Here is a 15,534-nt window from a genome sequence, read left to right as displayed (position 1 = left end):
CAATGCTACCCCTCCACCAGACCGGTCCACCCTATCACTATGATATACTTTGTACCACGGTATGACAGTGTCCCACTGGTTATCCTCCTTCTACCAGGTCTCAGTAATGCCTATTATATCCAATTTTTCATTAACTGCAATATATTCCAACTCTCCCATCTTATTTCTTAGACTCCTATCATTTGCATATAGACATTTCAGAGTATGTTTGTTGTTCCTATTTGCATGATGCTTAGTACTTGACACTATTGATTGGCTATCTTTTGTCTGATCTTTAGTTGTATTTAAGGGCACCTGACCTACCACGGTCTGTTGTGCAACCTCACTATCCAGAAACCCTATCTTCCCTGTTTGTGAGGTATCCTTGCAAGATACCTTATCCCGAACCATGCGCTTTTGAGCGACTGCTGGCCTTCCCCCCCATTTCTAGTTTAAAAGCTGCTCTATCTCCTTTTTAAACGCCAGCAGCCTGGTCCCACCCTGGTTAAGGTGGAGCCCATCCTTTCGGAATAGGTTCCCCCTTCCCCAGAATGTTGCCCAGTTCCTAACAAATCTAAAACCCTCCTCACTGCACCATCGTCTCATCCATGCATTGAGACTCCGGAGCTCTGCCTGTCTCTTGGGCCCTGCGCGTGGAACAGGTAGCATTTCAGAAAATGCTACCCTAGAGGATCTGGATTTGAGCTTTCTACCTAAGAGCCTAAATTTGGCTTCCAGAGCCTCTCTCCCACATTTTCCTATGTCATTGGTACCCACATGTACCAAGACAGCCGACTCCTCCCCAGCAGTATCTAAAATCCTATCTAGGTGACGTGTGAGGTCCGCCACCTTCGCACCAGGCAGGCAAGTCACCAGGCGATCGTCACGTCCACCAGCCACCCAGCTATCTATATGCCTAATGATCGAATCACCAACTACAACAGCTGTCCTAACCTTTCCTTCCCGGGCAACATTCGGAGACATATCCTCGGTGCGAGAGGATAGTACATCCCCTGATGGGCAGGTCCTGGCTACAGTAGTACTTCCTACTTCACCAGGGTGATGCCCTCCTTCTAGGAGATCTCCCTCCTCCAAGGTAGCACAAGGGCTACCAGACTGGAGGTGGGACTTCTCTACAATATCCCTGTAGGTCTCCTCTATGTACCTCTCTGTCTCCCTCTGCTCCACTAAGGCTGCTACTCTAGCCTCAAGAGAACGGGCATGTTCTCTAAGAGCTAGGAGCTCTTTGCATCAGGCACACACATATGACATCTCACCAACTGGGAGATAATCATACATGTGACACTCAATGCAAAAGACTGGATAGCACCCCTCTCGCTGCTGGACTGCTGACTTCATCTTAGTGTTTTTGAGTTTTTCAATAATTTAAAACTTGCTACAGTATTAAGGATATTAGCCTATTATAAAATTGTCTTTTAGTTTATATAGTAACTGGAAGAAAAATTAATGTAAAGAGAAAAATGACGGTGCGCGGCACCTAGAGCTGAAGCCCTGAGTGGATCGGAGTGGACCTGGGAGTCACCCCGGAGAAGGCAGGATATGCAGATGAGCTGCAAGTCCTCCACAGCACCTGAAAGGCAGCCGGTGGTAGAGCTGGGCACCTCTCAGCTGAGGAAAGGCTTACCAGGGGTTAGGCGGAAACCAACAATCTTCCCCCTGAGGGTCGCCTGATCCTAGCCAAAAAGCACCTCTACATTAGTAGTTATCCTTTTTCGTGGTGGTGAAAGGATTTAGATGGCATTGTGGACAATACGTTGAAATCTTCTGCTTAGTATGCAGTGGTGGCCAAAAGCACAAATAGAATGTTGGGAATTATTAGGAAAGGAATAGAGAATAAAATTGAAAATATCATAATACCTTTGTAGCGTTTCATAACAAGACTTCATCTTGAGTATTGTGTGCAATTCTGCTCATCACATAGTAACATAGTAGATGACGGCAGAAAAAGACCTGCACGGTCCATCCAGTCTGCCCAACAAGATAAACTCACATGTGCTACTTTTTGTGTATACCTTACCTTGATTTGTACCTGTCCTTTTCAGGGCACAGACCGTATAAGTCTGCCCAGCACTATCCCCGCCTCCCAACCACCAGTCCCGCTTCCCACCACCGGCTCTGGCACAGACCGCATAAGTCTGCCCAGCACCATTCCCGCCACCGGCTCTGCCACCCAATCTCGGCTAAGCTCCTTAGGATCCATTCCTTCTGAACAGGATTCCTTTATGTTTATCCCACGCATGTTTGAATTCCGTTACTGTTTTCGTTTCCACCACCTCCCGCGGAAGGGCATTCCAAGCATCCACTACTCTCTCCGTGAAAAAATACTTCCTGACATTTTTCTTGAGTCTGCCCCCCTTCAATCTCATTTCATGTCCTCTCGTTCTACCGCCTTCGCATCTCCGGAAAAGGTTCGTTTGCAGATTAATACCTCATACGTCTTGTAACGCAAATCCAATACCATTCTCGTAGCTTTTCTTTGCACAGCTTCAATTCTTTTTACATCTTTAACAAGATACGGCCTCCAAAACTGAACACAATACTCCAGGTGGGGCCTCACCATCGACTTATACAGGGGCATCAACACCCCCTTTCTTCTGCTGGTCACACCTCTCTATATACAGCCTAACAACCTTCTAGCTTTGGCCACCGCCTTGTCACACTGTTTCGTCGCCTTCAAATCCTCAGATACTATCACCCCAAGATCCCTCTCCCCATCCGTACCTATCAGACTCTCCCCACCTAACACATACGTCTCCCATGGATTTCTACTCCCTAAGTGCATCACTTTGCATTTCTTCGTATTGAATTTTAATTGCCAAACCTTAGACCATTCTTCTAGCTTCCGTAGGTCCTTTTTCATGTGCTACTTTTTGTGTATACCTTACCTTGATTTGTACCTGTCCTTTTCAGGGCACAGACACAAAAGAAGATGCATCCAGCCTGGAATGGGGAGCTCATGTAAATAGGCTGCACTCCTAAGGTATATGATCTGCTCAGGAGATACTTCATCTGTTCAATCTTGTATATAACTAAGAATAATTTTGAACTCTGTAAAGGCTTCAGAGAGCAGTTTGTGAACCAAATTGTTCTGATTCAAACAGAAAATCACGTTGAAATGTACAGCATCAACAAGCAAACAGGCAAAGGATTGTATCTCCTATGTTAGCAAGCAGTGAGGATGTGGAAATCATCCCCTATATGAGTATCATCTCATATAGGGGATGATCCTCAGAGCCACATACCCGGTGGAGAAAGACAGTTGACTGGTAGACAGACTGATTGGGGTATGAAGTCTCACAAATGGTTTCTGAAAATGAGCGTAGCCCAGAAGATCTTTCAAAAGTCCCTCAGTTTTGCTCCAGCCTGGGATCACATGGCAGACTAGCCTCTGATACCTTTCTCCATGAATGGGGGAAGGATCTTTTGTATGCATATCCTTCTACACCTTTCATAGCAAAAACTCTCCTGAAATTGAGGATCAGGGAACCGCGATCCTGATCACGACTTACTAGCTGAGGCAGATCTGGGTCCCAGTTCTTCTGTAACTTGCCTCAGAAGCTCCATGGAGGCTAGAGTGCTTTCCATCTTGCATCATGCAGGACAGAAAATCCCCCCCACCTTGACCTCAAGTCCATAGCCTTCATAGCTTGGATGTTGAGAGGGTTGTGGTGGATTTGCTGAACCTTCCAGAGAGTGTCTCCCCAGTCTTGCTGACTTTCAGGAGATATTCCACCTGGAGGTTCAAATGGAAGGGGTTTGCTTTCTGGTGTGAGTGCAAGGCCCTAGATATTTTCTCCTGTCCTACACATAAACTGCTTGAATACCTTCTACACTTATCAGAGTCTGGTCTCAAGGCCAACTCTGTTATAGTTCACCTCCGTGCAGTTGGTGCTTACCATCATTAGGTAATCCTATCTTTGCTCAGCCTCTAGTTCGCTTCTTAGGGGGCTTTCTTATATTGAAGCCTCCCATTAACCCCCTGCAGTATTATGGGATTTCAGTGTCATATTAATCCAGCTGAAGAAAGCTCCTTTGAGCCACGTGACACCTGTTATCTGAAATATCTGAACTGTGGAAGATCTTGGTTTTGATGGGGGTCACTTTAGCCCACAGGGTTAGTGAGTTCCAGGCACTAGCAGCTGATCCACCTTATATCAAGTTTTTCAACAACAGAATGGTCTTGAACATGCATCCTAAGTTCCTTCCTAAGGTAGTGTTGGAATTCCATCTCAATCAGTTAATTGTACTGCCAACATTTTTCCCGAAGCCACATGCCCATCCAGACAGAAGCCCAATGCATACTTTGGACTGCAAGATAGCCTTGGCCTTCTATCTGGAGCAGACTAAAGTCCATAGAAAGTCCACCCAGCTTTTTGTTTCTTTTGACCCAAATAAGATGGGGACTACCATCAGCAAACACACACTCTCGAATTGGCTAGCAGATTGAATTTCCTGTGCTTATGCCCAGGTTGGGAGGATCATGTCATGGGTCATAATGTCAGAGCCATGGCTGCATCAGTAGCTCACTTGAGGTCCACCTCCACAGAAGAAATTTGCAGAGCTTGCGGTATGGACTTCAGTTCACACATTTACATCTCACTACTATTTGGAACAGGACTCCCGATGTTGCAGTCAGTTCAGTCAGAGAGTTCTTCAGACACATTTTTTTCTGTTCCAGGCTGCTTAAAAAAGATCTAATCTAATATGAACATTTGTATTCCACTTAATCAATTCAGGCTCAAGGCAGATAACAAAAACAAGAAATTGAGCTCGAGTCCAAAGATTACATGATTATATAACAGAAAAGAGGAAAGGGCAGGCAAAAGATAATTACTGAACTCTAAAGTAACGGAAAATATTATTGAAATAAGAATGATATCATGTAAAGTCTAAATGAGTAACAACAGTCGGCAGATCTCAAAATTTTGGGGAGTTTGTTCCAAGAATCAGGGCCTTTGCCTGCTATAGATCTGTGTCTAGTAATAGATTTCTGACAAACAAAAATTAATGGAACCACAAAATGAATTTCTCCCAAGGAGTGTAAGGGTCCACTTGGAGACTAAAGCGCAATCATAGTGGCAACATATTCGGGGATCAGATCATACAAAATTTTTAAAAGCATGGACAAGAATTTAAAATCAATTCTAGCTTTTATCAAAAGCTAGTGTAATTTTAATAAAAGTGGAGTGGCATGGTCAGTAAATTTGCCTCCAGTTATTTGCTTCACCGCAGCATTCTATACAATCTGAAGTCTAAGCAAATATTTGTTAGGTAAGCCAAGCAATACAATATTGTAGTAATCTAGCTGAGCCAAGATTGTTGCCTGCAAGACTAATTGGAAGTGTGGGGGACCAAATAAAGGTTTAATTCTTCGTAATAGTTTCAAATTAGAAAAAGTTTTCTATATAATTCCATTAACTTGTTTTTTCATAGTAAGGTTTGAAATTGTTGATATGATCATTGCACTGTTCTTAGGCCATGCCTGTTGCAGGTCTGATTGCTATCCCTATTTTTATTAAAGGCAGCCTGGTTGCTAGAGTAAGAATATCTGCATTCTACTTTTCCTCAAGAAAATAAAGTTAGGGCTTCATTTATCAAGCCATGCTAGTGGCTTCCGGTGTGGTAATGCCGACAACGCCCATTCACTTTAAATAGGTTCTGTCAGCATTATCGTACAGGAATTGCTAGCACGGCATGATAAGAGGCCCTTCCGTGTAGCAGATGGTCTCCAAGGACAGCAGGATGGATGTTCTTACTCACCCTCCTACCTCCCCTTGGAATTGAACTTTAAAAGCTATCCATAATAAACTGAGATGGTCCCGCTCAATTGTGACAGGCCTGATGGTGTCCAAGCTATTCATTCTGTTGTCGTCGGGAAATACTTGCTAAGGGTAAGTAACTTTCTTTTCTGTTTTTCTCTGGAATCACATGACTCTCAGCAAATTTGAGCCGTTCAGTGCCTAATCTCCCACACTACTATGTCTTATGAGGATAGTGAAGGAGTTTGGGCAGCACACAGCCAAAACTTAAAGCTGAATGGTGGAAGAAGAAAGCAGAACAACTCGTGCCTACTTTCCTTTATAGAATACCAGCATAATCAGGTATATATGCAAATATGTGCTTAGGCATGAGCACTTATACCAGCCATAGAGCTGGTGTAACTATGTGTGCCTAAGTGCTGATGATTTATGCATAACTTTATGCACATAAATATGCTCCCTGCCAATAGTCTACCCATGTGAATGCCCGCCTTTAAAATACTCACTATGTACTATAAGATATATGTGTATTTACTGAAGTCATGTGTCCAGCATGTATGTGCATAAGTGTGCACACATACTAGTATGCTGAACATTTATCCGTCTAACTAGCATGTAAATGTTAGCATTCAAGAAACTTGGGACAAGTACATAGGATCTCTAAGAGAGTGAAAGGGAGAGTAGTTGGCATGGATAGACAGACTGGATAGGCCATATGGCCTTTATCTATCTTCATTTTTCTATGTTTCATTAACTTTATAGAATTACTTTTTATGTTGGAAAGTCTATAAGTGGGCATCTCCATTTAGGTGCTCTGATGCTGTGCGGTGAAAACTTATTCTGTAACAGCATAGGCTGGCATCAGGGCTGCCTTACATTTAGATGCCCGCAGCTACACCAGCCATAAATCTTGTGTAACTGCAGGAACCTAAGTGTGGTAAGCGCAAATGTAACTTACATCTATTCAGTAAGCTGCATGCACCCCTTGCATTTGCATCCTATAGCACTTATACTCACCCTAACAGAATAGCTCTTAGGGTGCTTTTGCACACAAGTGTGACTTTTCTCCGCATTTACATGTGAGTGCCTAGTTATAGATTTGCCCTTCACGTGTTTACTAGCCACTGGTAAATGTATAATTTCTTATGAAAATTGGTCTGAAGGTGGTTTTGTACTATTTACACACTATCATATAATATCAAAATTATTGTTGTCACAATATTTTAAAAAAAAAATTACATCCTTACATTGTGTAATTCTGCAGGGGTCCATCAATGATAATGGGTTTAAGCAAAATTAATGCAGTTGAAGAGTGGAGGAACTTAATGGGTCCAACAGATCCAGAACTGGCACAACAGACCTCTCCTAATTCTCTTCGAGCTCAGTTTGCAAAGAGTATTTTGAAAAATGCAGTTCATGGTTCATCAAATACAAAACATGCAATTGAAAGCATTGAGTTATTTTTCAAGGAAATTACTGCAGAAGAAGACGAGGCAACTGCTAAAGGGGAAGACCAAGTAATTTCTGAAGTAGAAGAAGAGCTAGCTGGAGGAGGAGAAGAAGATCAGCCGGTACTTGCTGCAGAAGAGCAGCCAGTTGTTGCTGAAGAACAAGATCAGCCAGTTGTTGCTGAAGAACAAGACCAGCCAGTTGTTGCTGAAGAGCAAGACCAGCCAGTTGTTGCTGAAGAACAAGACCAGCCAGCTGTTGTGGATAAAGACGAACCTGATATTACAGAAGACCAGCCTGCCATGGCAGATGCAGACCAGACTGCTGCTACAGGGGAAGACCAGCCAGCTGTTGCAGATGAAGGCTAGTCAGCTGTTGCTAAAAACGTAAGGTATTTTATGAAAATGCTGTAGTATATTCTTAAAGTAAAGCACTATCTTTTTCACTCCAGAATATAATTCAATATATTTAAATATGTATTGTAAAAGTCTTTATATGTTGTATAGATCATTTTTCACATCCTGCTGTTTAAGAAAATAGAATTCAAAATTCATTAAAGTAGGAGTTTGTTTCAATGATCTATACAACATACTTTATATTGTCAATGTGAAAGAAGAGTTATAAAACCCTTTGTCAGAGCAAACCCAAATTATCTCCATTTCTAAAACAATATATATACACCTGTGTTCTGTCATACTAGTAGGGCTATTTCAAATAGTCCTGGATGAAGAATCAAGCTGTTTCTATTATGAGAACTGAATTTGAAGCAAAAACCTAAATATGCTGAATGAACTAATAAAAAAACTCCAGAATAAAGTAGTTCAAAGGTACAGATTTGGGAAAGGTTATAAGAAAATAGCAATGTGTTTGAATTTCTTATGGGGAATTGTCAGGTCTGTCACTTTAAAGTGGAAATAGTTTGCCATTACCAAGATAGTCTTGTTCAGGCCAACCCTCCAGAATCAGTAGCCATGGATTAAGAAAACTGCTGAGGAAGGCCACTGTGAGGCCCAAGATTGCTTTAAAAGAGGTTTTATATGGAAATCAGGGAAAAGTTTAACTGTTCAAAAACAATCCACAAGCCTGTGTGGGAGTATCAAGAAGGAGGCCACTGCTGAAAAAAAACACTTAGGAGACATTGCATGAGAGAAGGCTTTGTAGGTTGATGAGAGCAAAGCGGAACATTTTGGTCTCAGTACCTAGTGACATGTTTGGTGTAAAATAAACGTAAGGGGTAAGGGTAATGCATCTGATGTACAACCAAAGCAGTTTATTTATTATATACAGGTACTTTCTCGATCCCCAGGAGGCTCACAATCTAGTACATGCATGCTAACACCATCCCTACAGTAAAGCATGATGGTGGCAACATTATATTTTGGGAATGTTTTGTGGCAGCAAAGACAAGGGGAGGGGGTGTTGTGAAGATTTAGGAAAAGATAGATGGTGCAAACAAATCCTAGAAGAAAGCATTTTCCACTCTACCCTAAATATGAGACTGGAGAGAAGACAGCAGTACAATGATCCCAAGTGCAAAACAAAAGCAACAATGACATTTCTCAGGAAGAAGGTGAATATCTTTGGCTGGGCTAGTAAAAGCCCAAACCTGAATCAATTAGAAAATCTGTGGAAAAACTTGAAGAATGTAATCCTGATCGTCCATGGACAATCCCTTGCCAACTTAAGAACATAAGAACTACCATACTAGGTCAAGCCCATTATCCTGTTTCCAACAGTGGCAATCGAGGATTCCAAAAGTAGATAGACTCCAAGCTGACCACTTTTAGGGATAAACAATGGCTTTCTTCAAGTCTACCTTGTTAATAACAATTTATGGACTTTTCCTTCACGAACTTGTCCAACCCTTTTGTTTTAAACCCAACTACACTAACTTCTTTTACCATATCCTCTGGCAATGAATTCCAGATCCTAACTGTTCTTCGAACTATCCTGCAAAACTGCACTATTCCATTATGCATAGTCATTAGACACTTATTCTAAGCATGTCATGGCATATTGGTGCATTAGAGGCTTCTATCAACTTCTGAGTGCAAGTATGTGAGGACTTATCCAAATCAAGATGGTTCTGACCTCTACCCATTGTTCCTATACTGAGTACATTCAGAGAGTTAAACCTGGGCCTGCTTATCAAAGAAGAGACTCCAATCCTTCATTAAATCCGTTTGATGACAAGATAAACAAATCTATCACTTAAAGTTGTGTCGAGCCAGATTAGAGATTCTGTATATACAGATTGAGTCTGTGTCTGTGATTAGCCCCTCTCCTAGAGAGGAAGAACTGTCAGTGGCTGATAATATGAAATACTCAAACACAGCACTAACAGCAACTGCAGCAGCAGCTCTGAGAGGGAAAGACAAGCAGCAGTTTATTACCTCAGCATGGAGAGTTCAAGCTCCCTACATGCTGGATGTCTGACCTAGGAATATGTTACCATATGTTTTCTTATTTACCTCAGAAGAGAAACCAGAGGTAGGGGGAAATGTGCTCCTCCCAGCATGCCCAGAAGCAGGCAGTAAAAACAAAGTTCCAAAAGGCACTGAGCAGAACACAAGTGTTCATAAAGGCTAATTACAAAGGATCGCAAAAATGCAGGGACTGGTCCATTACACATACCTTAATAAATATACATACATGTAATCTGTTAAACACAGGCAGCACAAGCTGCCCCATGTAATGGGTGCAGAACAAATTTTGGTTTCTTATTCCTATTTGCTTTTAGAAAATTTTTATAATTCTTTCACATTAAAAATGTAGAGTATGTTATGTAGATCATTCAGACAAATTCCTTCTTTAATGCATTTTTAATGGTATGTTTTAGACAGAATGTGAAAAAAATGTACAGGGGTGTGAAAACTTTTACAAGGCATATCAAATGTTGATGTTGTTATGCTGGCAATTTTCAAAGCTATTTTCTAGAATAAAAAGTAGGGCTGCACATTAATCGCAATTAACACATTAATCGTCGATCATGATTTTTAAAAATCCCCTGCCCGCTCAGTCTGGCATCTCTTGCTTCCTTCAGGGACCACCAGTGCCTCTCCCCTCTCCTCCTGGTTTACCTCGTCCGTTGTCTTGCAGTAAATGCTGCCTCGGCCTGCACCTGGCCTTTCCTTCTGGCTCAACTCACCCCCTTCTGAGAGAACTATAGGCCCAATGCAGAAAGAGGCAGCATTTCAATACGCTGCTGGCCACTACAGGGCGAAGATTTACTGCAAAACAACTGATGAGGTAAACCAGGAGGGGAGAACCACCGCTGCCTAGGAGGGATGGCAAGCAAACGAGGGAGAAAGTGGGAGGGCAGGGAGAATTGAGGGAAAATGTGGAAGAGGAGGCGTATTAGAGAGAGAATGGGTTGAAGGCATAAGGGGGTATATGACAGGAGAGAGAGAGAATAGGTGAAGACATGGGGGGCACAGAGAGAGAGAGTAGAGAATGGGTGAAGGCTCAGGAGCGAACAGGGAGAAAGAGAATGGATGAAGGCACGGGGGGCACAAAGAGAGAGAGTGAAGGCACGGGGGGCATGGAGAGAGAGAATTTGTGAAAGCACAGGGTGGTAAGGAGAGAGAGAGAGAACGGGTGAAGGCATTGAGAGAGAGAAAACGGGTAAAGGCACGGGGGGCACATGAGACAGAATAGGTTAGGGCCCTCTCCCCCAAAAGCTACAGTACCTGTTCAGTGGTTGATGATATAGCTGAAGCCCAGCCAGCTGACGAAATCCACTTCCTGAGTCACCCCCTTCCTCCTCGTATTTCCTCTGGAGGGAGGAAGTCAGTGGGTTGCCTCCAGTCACCAATGCTTGCACTCCTCAAACATGCTTGGTTTGTGCATGAACTGAGCATGCTTGGGGAGTTCCGGCAATGGTACGATATCTAATGTGTGGGTAGGGAGGAGAGGAAAAGTAAATGTGTCCCCTCCATGAACAGTTGGCTAAGGCCCAACATTAATCAGGATTAAAAATTTTAATCAAAATGCAGCCCTAATAAAAAGCATTTTACATGCATGAATGAGTCATCTGAACATTGCGCTCTCAATATAGGTAAGACTTTGTATGTACGTTTAGCTGTATTAAGAGGTATCATGATTGAGGGAAGATAAGCACACACATCTTCCTTTTCTTTCTTTCCAACAAAAGAATGTTGGAAAGAATTACATAAAATGAATCTATGTCTGTTCTTTCATCTGTAGGCACATTAACTCTTCAAAAAATAATGGAAATGCACCAAATTTTGTTACAGAAAGAAAATGTAAATATCTTGAGTAAACACATAAACTGGAAATCTCAGATCAGTATTGTCACAAAAACAGTTTTCCAAAATTTTCCCTATTGTGTTCTTTCAAAACTATTAGAAGCTATTAAAAAACCTAACCTTTTAAAATGTGAATGTAACACCTAGCTCACCCCTCAGTCAGGACCGCAAGCTAAGCTTCCCAGGCCAGGTACATGGGACCAGGAAACATAAAACAGGTCTTCAAGCGACCTGGGCGCAGGCCAGGGCCAGGCTAAATCCCGGTAGCCTGAAGGGTAATCTGCTCTGGGCACTCTCAAATCCACTTTCATTCAAAAAATAATCAGTCGAATTAAAATTCAAACTGGTGTTTACTTAACAACAACTTGAAAGCAGTCCAAACCCACAAATTGATATATACAGTCAGGGCATATAACAGTTCTAGATCAGCTTTAAATTAGAGGGTCATTTTCAAAAGAAACGTCTAAGTTGGAATTTGGACGTCTTTATAAAACATCCAAATTCGGAGGCGGGGAAAAGGTCATTTTCGAAAAAAGATGGACATCCATCTTTGTTTTCGAAAATACCATGGACGTCCTTGGATGTCTTTGATTTTCGGCTATTTTCGAACGCAAAGACGTCCAAGTCTAAAATGTCCAAATTAAAGCCATCTGGACATGGAAGGAGCCAGCATTTGTAGTACACTGGTCCCCCTGACATGCCAGGACAGCAATCGGGCACCCTAGGGGGCACTGCAGTGGATTTCATAAAATGCTTCCAGGTACACAGCTCACTTACCTTGTGTGTTGAGCCCCCCCCCCCCCCCCCCCCCCAAAACCTACTACCCCCAACTGTACACCACTACCATAGCCCTTATGGGTGAAGGGGGCACCTAGATGTGGGTACAGAGGGTTTCTGATGGGTTTTGGAGGGCTTGCTGTTTCCTCCACAAAAGTAACAGGTAGGGGGGTATGGGCCTGGGTCCACCTCTCTGAAGTGCACTGCACCCACTAAAACTACTCCAGGGACCTGCATGCATTGTCAGAGACCTGACTATGACATCTGAGGCTGGAATAGAGGCTGGCAGGTACTATTTTTAATGATGTTTTTTGAGGGTTGGAGGGGGTTAGTGACCACTGAGGGAGTAAAGGGAGATCATCCCCGATTCCCTCCAGTGGTCATCTGGTCATTTTGGGCACTTTTTTGTGCCATATTGGTAATAAAAACAGGTCTTGGTGAAAACGTCCAAGTTTTAGTGTTGGACGTCCTTGCTTTTTTCCATTATGGCTCAAAGACATCCAAGTCTTAGGAACGCCCAAGTACCGCCTTGACCATGCCTCTGGTACACCCCCTCGGGATTTGGATTTGCGATGGCCTTCTGAAAAAGACGTCCAAAATCTGGTTTCGATTATACCGATTTGGATGTCTCTGGGAGATGGACGTCCAAGTGCCGATTTATATCACTTTTTGGGTGTCCATCTCTTTCGAAAATGAGCCTGTGAATGTCCTCCAGTCACCAAAGGTAATGCAAACAGTCATTGTACATCAGTAGCACTGTTTCTCGTTTACTTCTGTCCCTTCTCAGATCAGGATTCCTATCCAAACACCCATTGAATGTCCTGCCAGAAGTGAGACTACCCAGCGAACACTTCTCCTACCTAGGGTGTCTTCCCCCAGGCACTCCTTTTTGTTCACAAGTCGGGAAGTCCTGGTAGGTACCTTCTCCCTGTGGCAAGGGCTTCATTTGCTGGATATTTCAGAAGTCCTCCCTTTATTGTCCAGGACTTCCCCCTTCATGCTTGGGTCTCAGTGGGGATGGCAACCAAAGACCACGATCTCACAGACACAATCTCTTTTATCTCTTCCTGCCCAAATAGGCTGGCCCCTCCCAAATCCACCCACCAGGCTAGCAATCCTTGTTGCCTTACAGGCTTATTTTTGAAAGAGAATGGTGCCCATCTTCCAACACAAATTAGGAGATGGGTGTCCTTCTCCCAAGGTCGCCCAAATCGGCATAATCGAAAGCTGATTTTGGGCGCCCTCAACTGCTTTCCGTCGCGGGGACGACCAAAGTTCACAGGGGCGAGTCGGCAGCGTAGCGAAGGCGGGACTGGGGCATGCTTAAGAGATGAGCGTCCTCGGCCAATAAAGGAATAAAGAAGGGCATCCCTGATGAGCACTTGGGCGACTTTACTTGGTCCATTTTTTCTTGCGACGAAGCCTCAAAAGGTGCCTGAACTGACCAGATGACCACCAGAGGGAATCAGGGATGACCTCCCCTTACTTCCCCAGTGGTCACCAACCCACTCCCACCCTAAAAAAAACTAAAAATCTTTTTGCCAACCTCTATGCCAGCCTTAAATATGATACGCAGCTCCATGACAGCAGTATGCAGGTCCCTGGAGCAGTTTTAGTGGGTGCAGTGCACTTCAGGCAGGCGGACCCAGGCCCATCCCCCCCTACCTGTTACACTTGTGATGGTAAATGTCAGCCCTTCAAAACCCACCAGAAACCCACAAGAAACCCATTGTACCTACATGTAGGTGCCCCCCTTCACCCCTTAGGGCTATAGTAGTGTTGTACAGTTGTGGGGAGTGGGTTTTTTTTTTTGGGGGGGGGGGCTCAGTACACAAGGTAAGGGAGCTATGCATCTGGGAGCAATTTCTAAAGTCCAATGCAGTGCCCCCTTGGGTGCCCGGTTGGTGTCCTGGCATATGAGGGGGACCAGTTCACTATGAATGCTGGCTCCTCCCATGACCAAATGGCTTTGATTTGGCCGTTTCTGAGATGGGCGTCCTCGGTTTCCATTATCACCAAAAACCAGGGACGACCATCTCTAAGGATGACCTAAATGTTGACATTTGAGCGTCCCCAACCGTATTATCGAAATGAAATATGGATGCCCATCTTGTTTCAATAATACGGGTTTCCCCGCCCCTTCATGGAGCCATCCTGCAAGGACGGCCCCAGGAAAACTTGGGCACCCCGTTCGATTATGCCCCTCCACGTGTCCTCCATGAAAATCCTCCCTCCCACTGCCCTAAAGCAGGTGCACTTTCAGGGGGTCACACTCTCCCCCCCTCATAGAAAAAAATTCTCTCTTTTTTTTCCCTTTCAAAGAAATCATTTTTTACGTCTGTCCTCAGAGGATCACTGATTTCTTTTAATTTGAACAGGTTTGACGTGATACAGTTTTTCCCAATAACAACATTCCAACATTTATTTTTATTTCTAATACATAGTTCTCTATTCATCAACCACCAGAACATTGCACTTCATGATCATCTTCCCCACTTTTGGGTTCAACTCTGGAGGCAGTTTTCCCTCACTTCCCCTTAGACACCTTAACCAGAAATTTCTCTCCCTCTTCCGATTAGAAACTTGCTGGTGTCCAAACGTTAATAAAATATTTTAGTGTAAGGAAGGTGCAATGTGATAGTCTCCACCACAATCAAAACTCAGTGTCCATAACTGTTCTCAGCGTGGAACCACATTTCGCCATTAATGGCAACTTTAGGAGAACAGAGCTGTAATCCAAACAACCTACGTTCAATTAAAAATGTTTATAAAATATCTTACCTATTCTTTAATAACCATATCTTCTAAATTTTAAACTTTCAGATACCCCAGGATGGCCGTCCTAACCCACACTACACCCTGCTTCACAAGAACGCCGACACATGTGCCCTACACCATGAGTCTAATAGCATTTTGCATCAACTCAATGATACAGCTGATAGGTCTATGACAGCAGATTGCACCTAAGTGGTCCATTCAGTTTCCTTGTTCAACTCTCTAGGGGATACCGTAGCCCAATCAAAAATGAATCACTGTTCTTTCTGAATTAAAATAGCTGAAACATCCCCACCCCAATGCAAACATACCCGAGTCAAAACTACAAATCTCAAATCACTAAGTGATTACATGATGCCCAATGCTCTATTAGAGGTACCTCTTTTTTAAAAGTTCTTGAATTATCCTCTGTTTAATCTTACGTCTAGTTTGACCTGTATACCGTTTCTGACATGGGCGTTGAATTACATACACCACTTGAGCTCAATCACAATCAATATTTATTT

At 43.3% G+C, this 15,534-nt stretch overlaps 1 protein-coding gene across 1 annotated transcript in view; it reads left to right on the top strand.

Annotated features, from left to right (window-relative positions):
• Positions 1–7,576, top strand: part of NME8 (NME/NM23 family member 8) — a 405,852-nt gene extending 398,276 nt beyond the window's left edge. The window contains exon 17 of the mRNA XM_030207906.1: positions 7,024–7,576. Within this exon, the coding sequence (XP_030063766.1) occupies positions 7,024–7,576 (553 nt within the window). The remainder of the gene's footprint in view (positions 1–7,023) is intronic.
• Positions 7,577–15,534: the final 7,958 nt, after the last annotated feature.

This window comes from Microcaecilia unicolor, chromosome 1 (genome assembly GCF_901765095.1).
Source record: "Microcaecilia unicolor chromosome 1, aMicUni1.1, whole genome shotgun sequence".
Classification (NCBI taxonomy): domain Eukaryota; kingdom Metazoa; phylum Chordata; class Amphibia; order Gymnophiona; family Siphonopidae; genus Microcaecilia; species Microcaecilia unicolor.
Note: the sequence above shows the minus strand (reverse complement) of the source record. Positions and strands in the feature narration are given on the sequence as shown.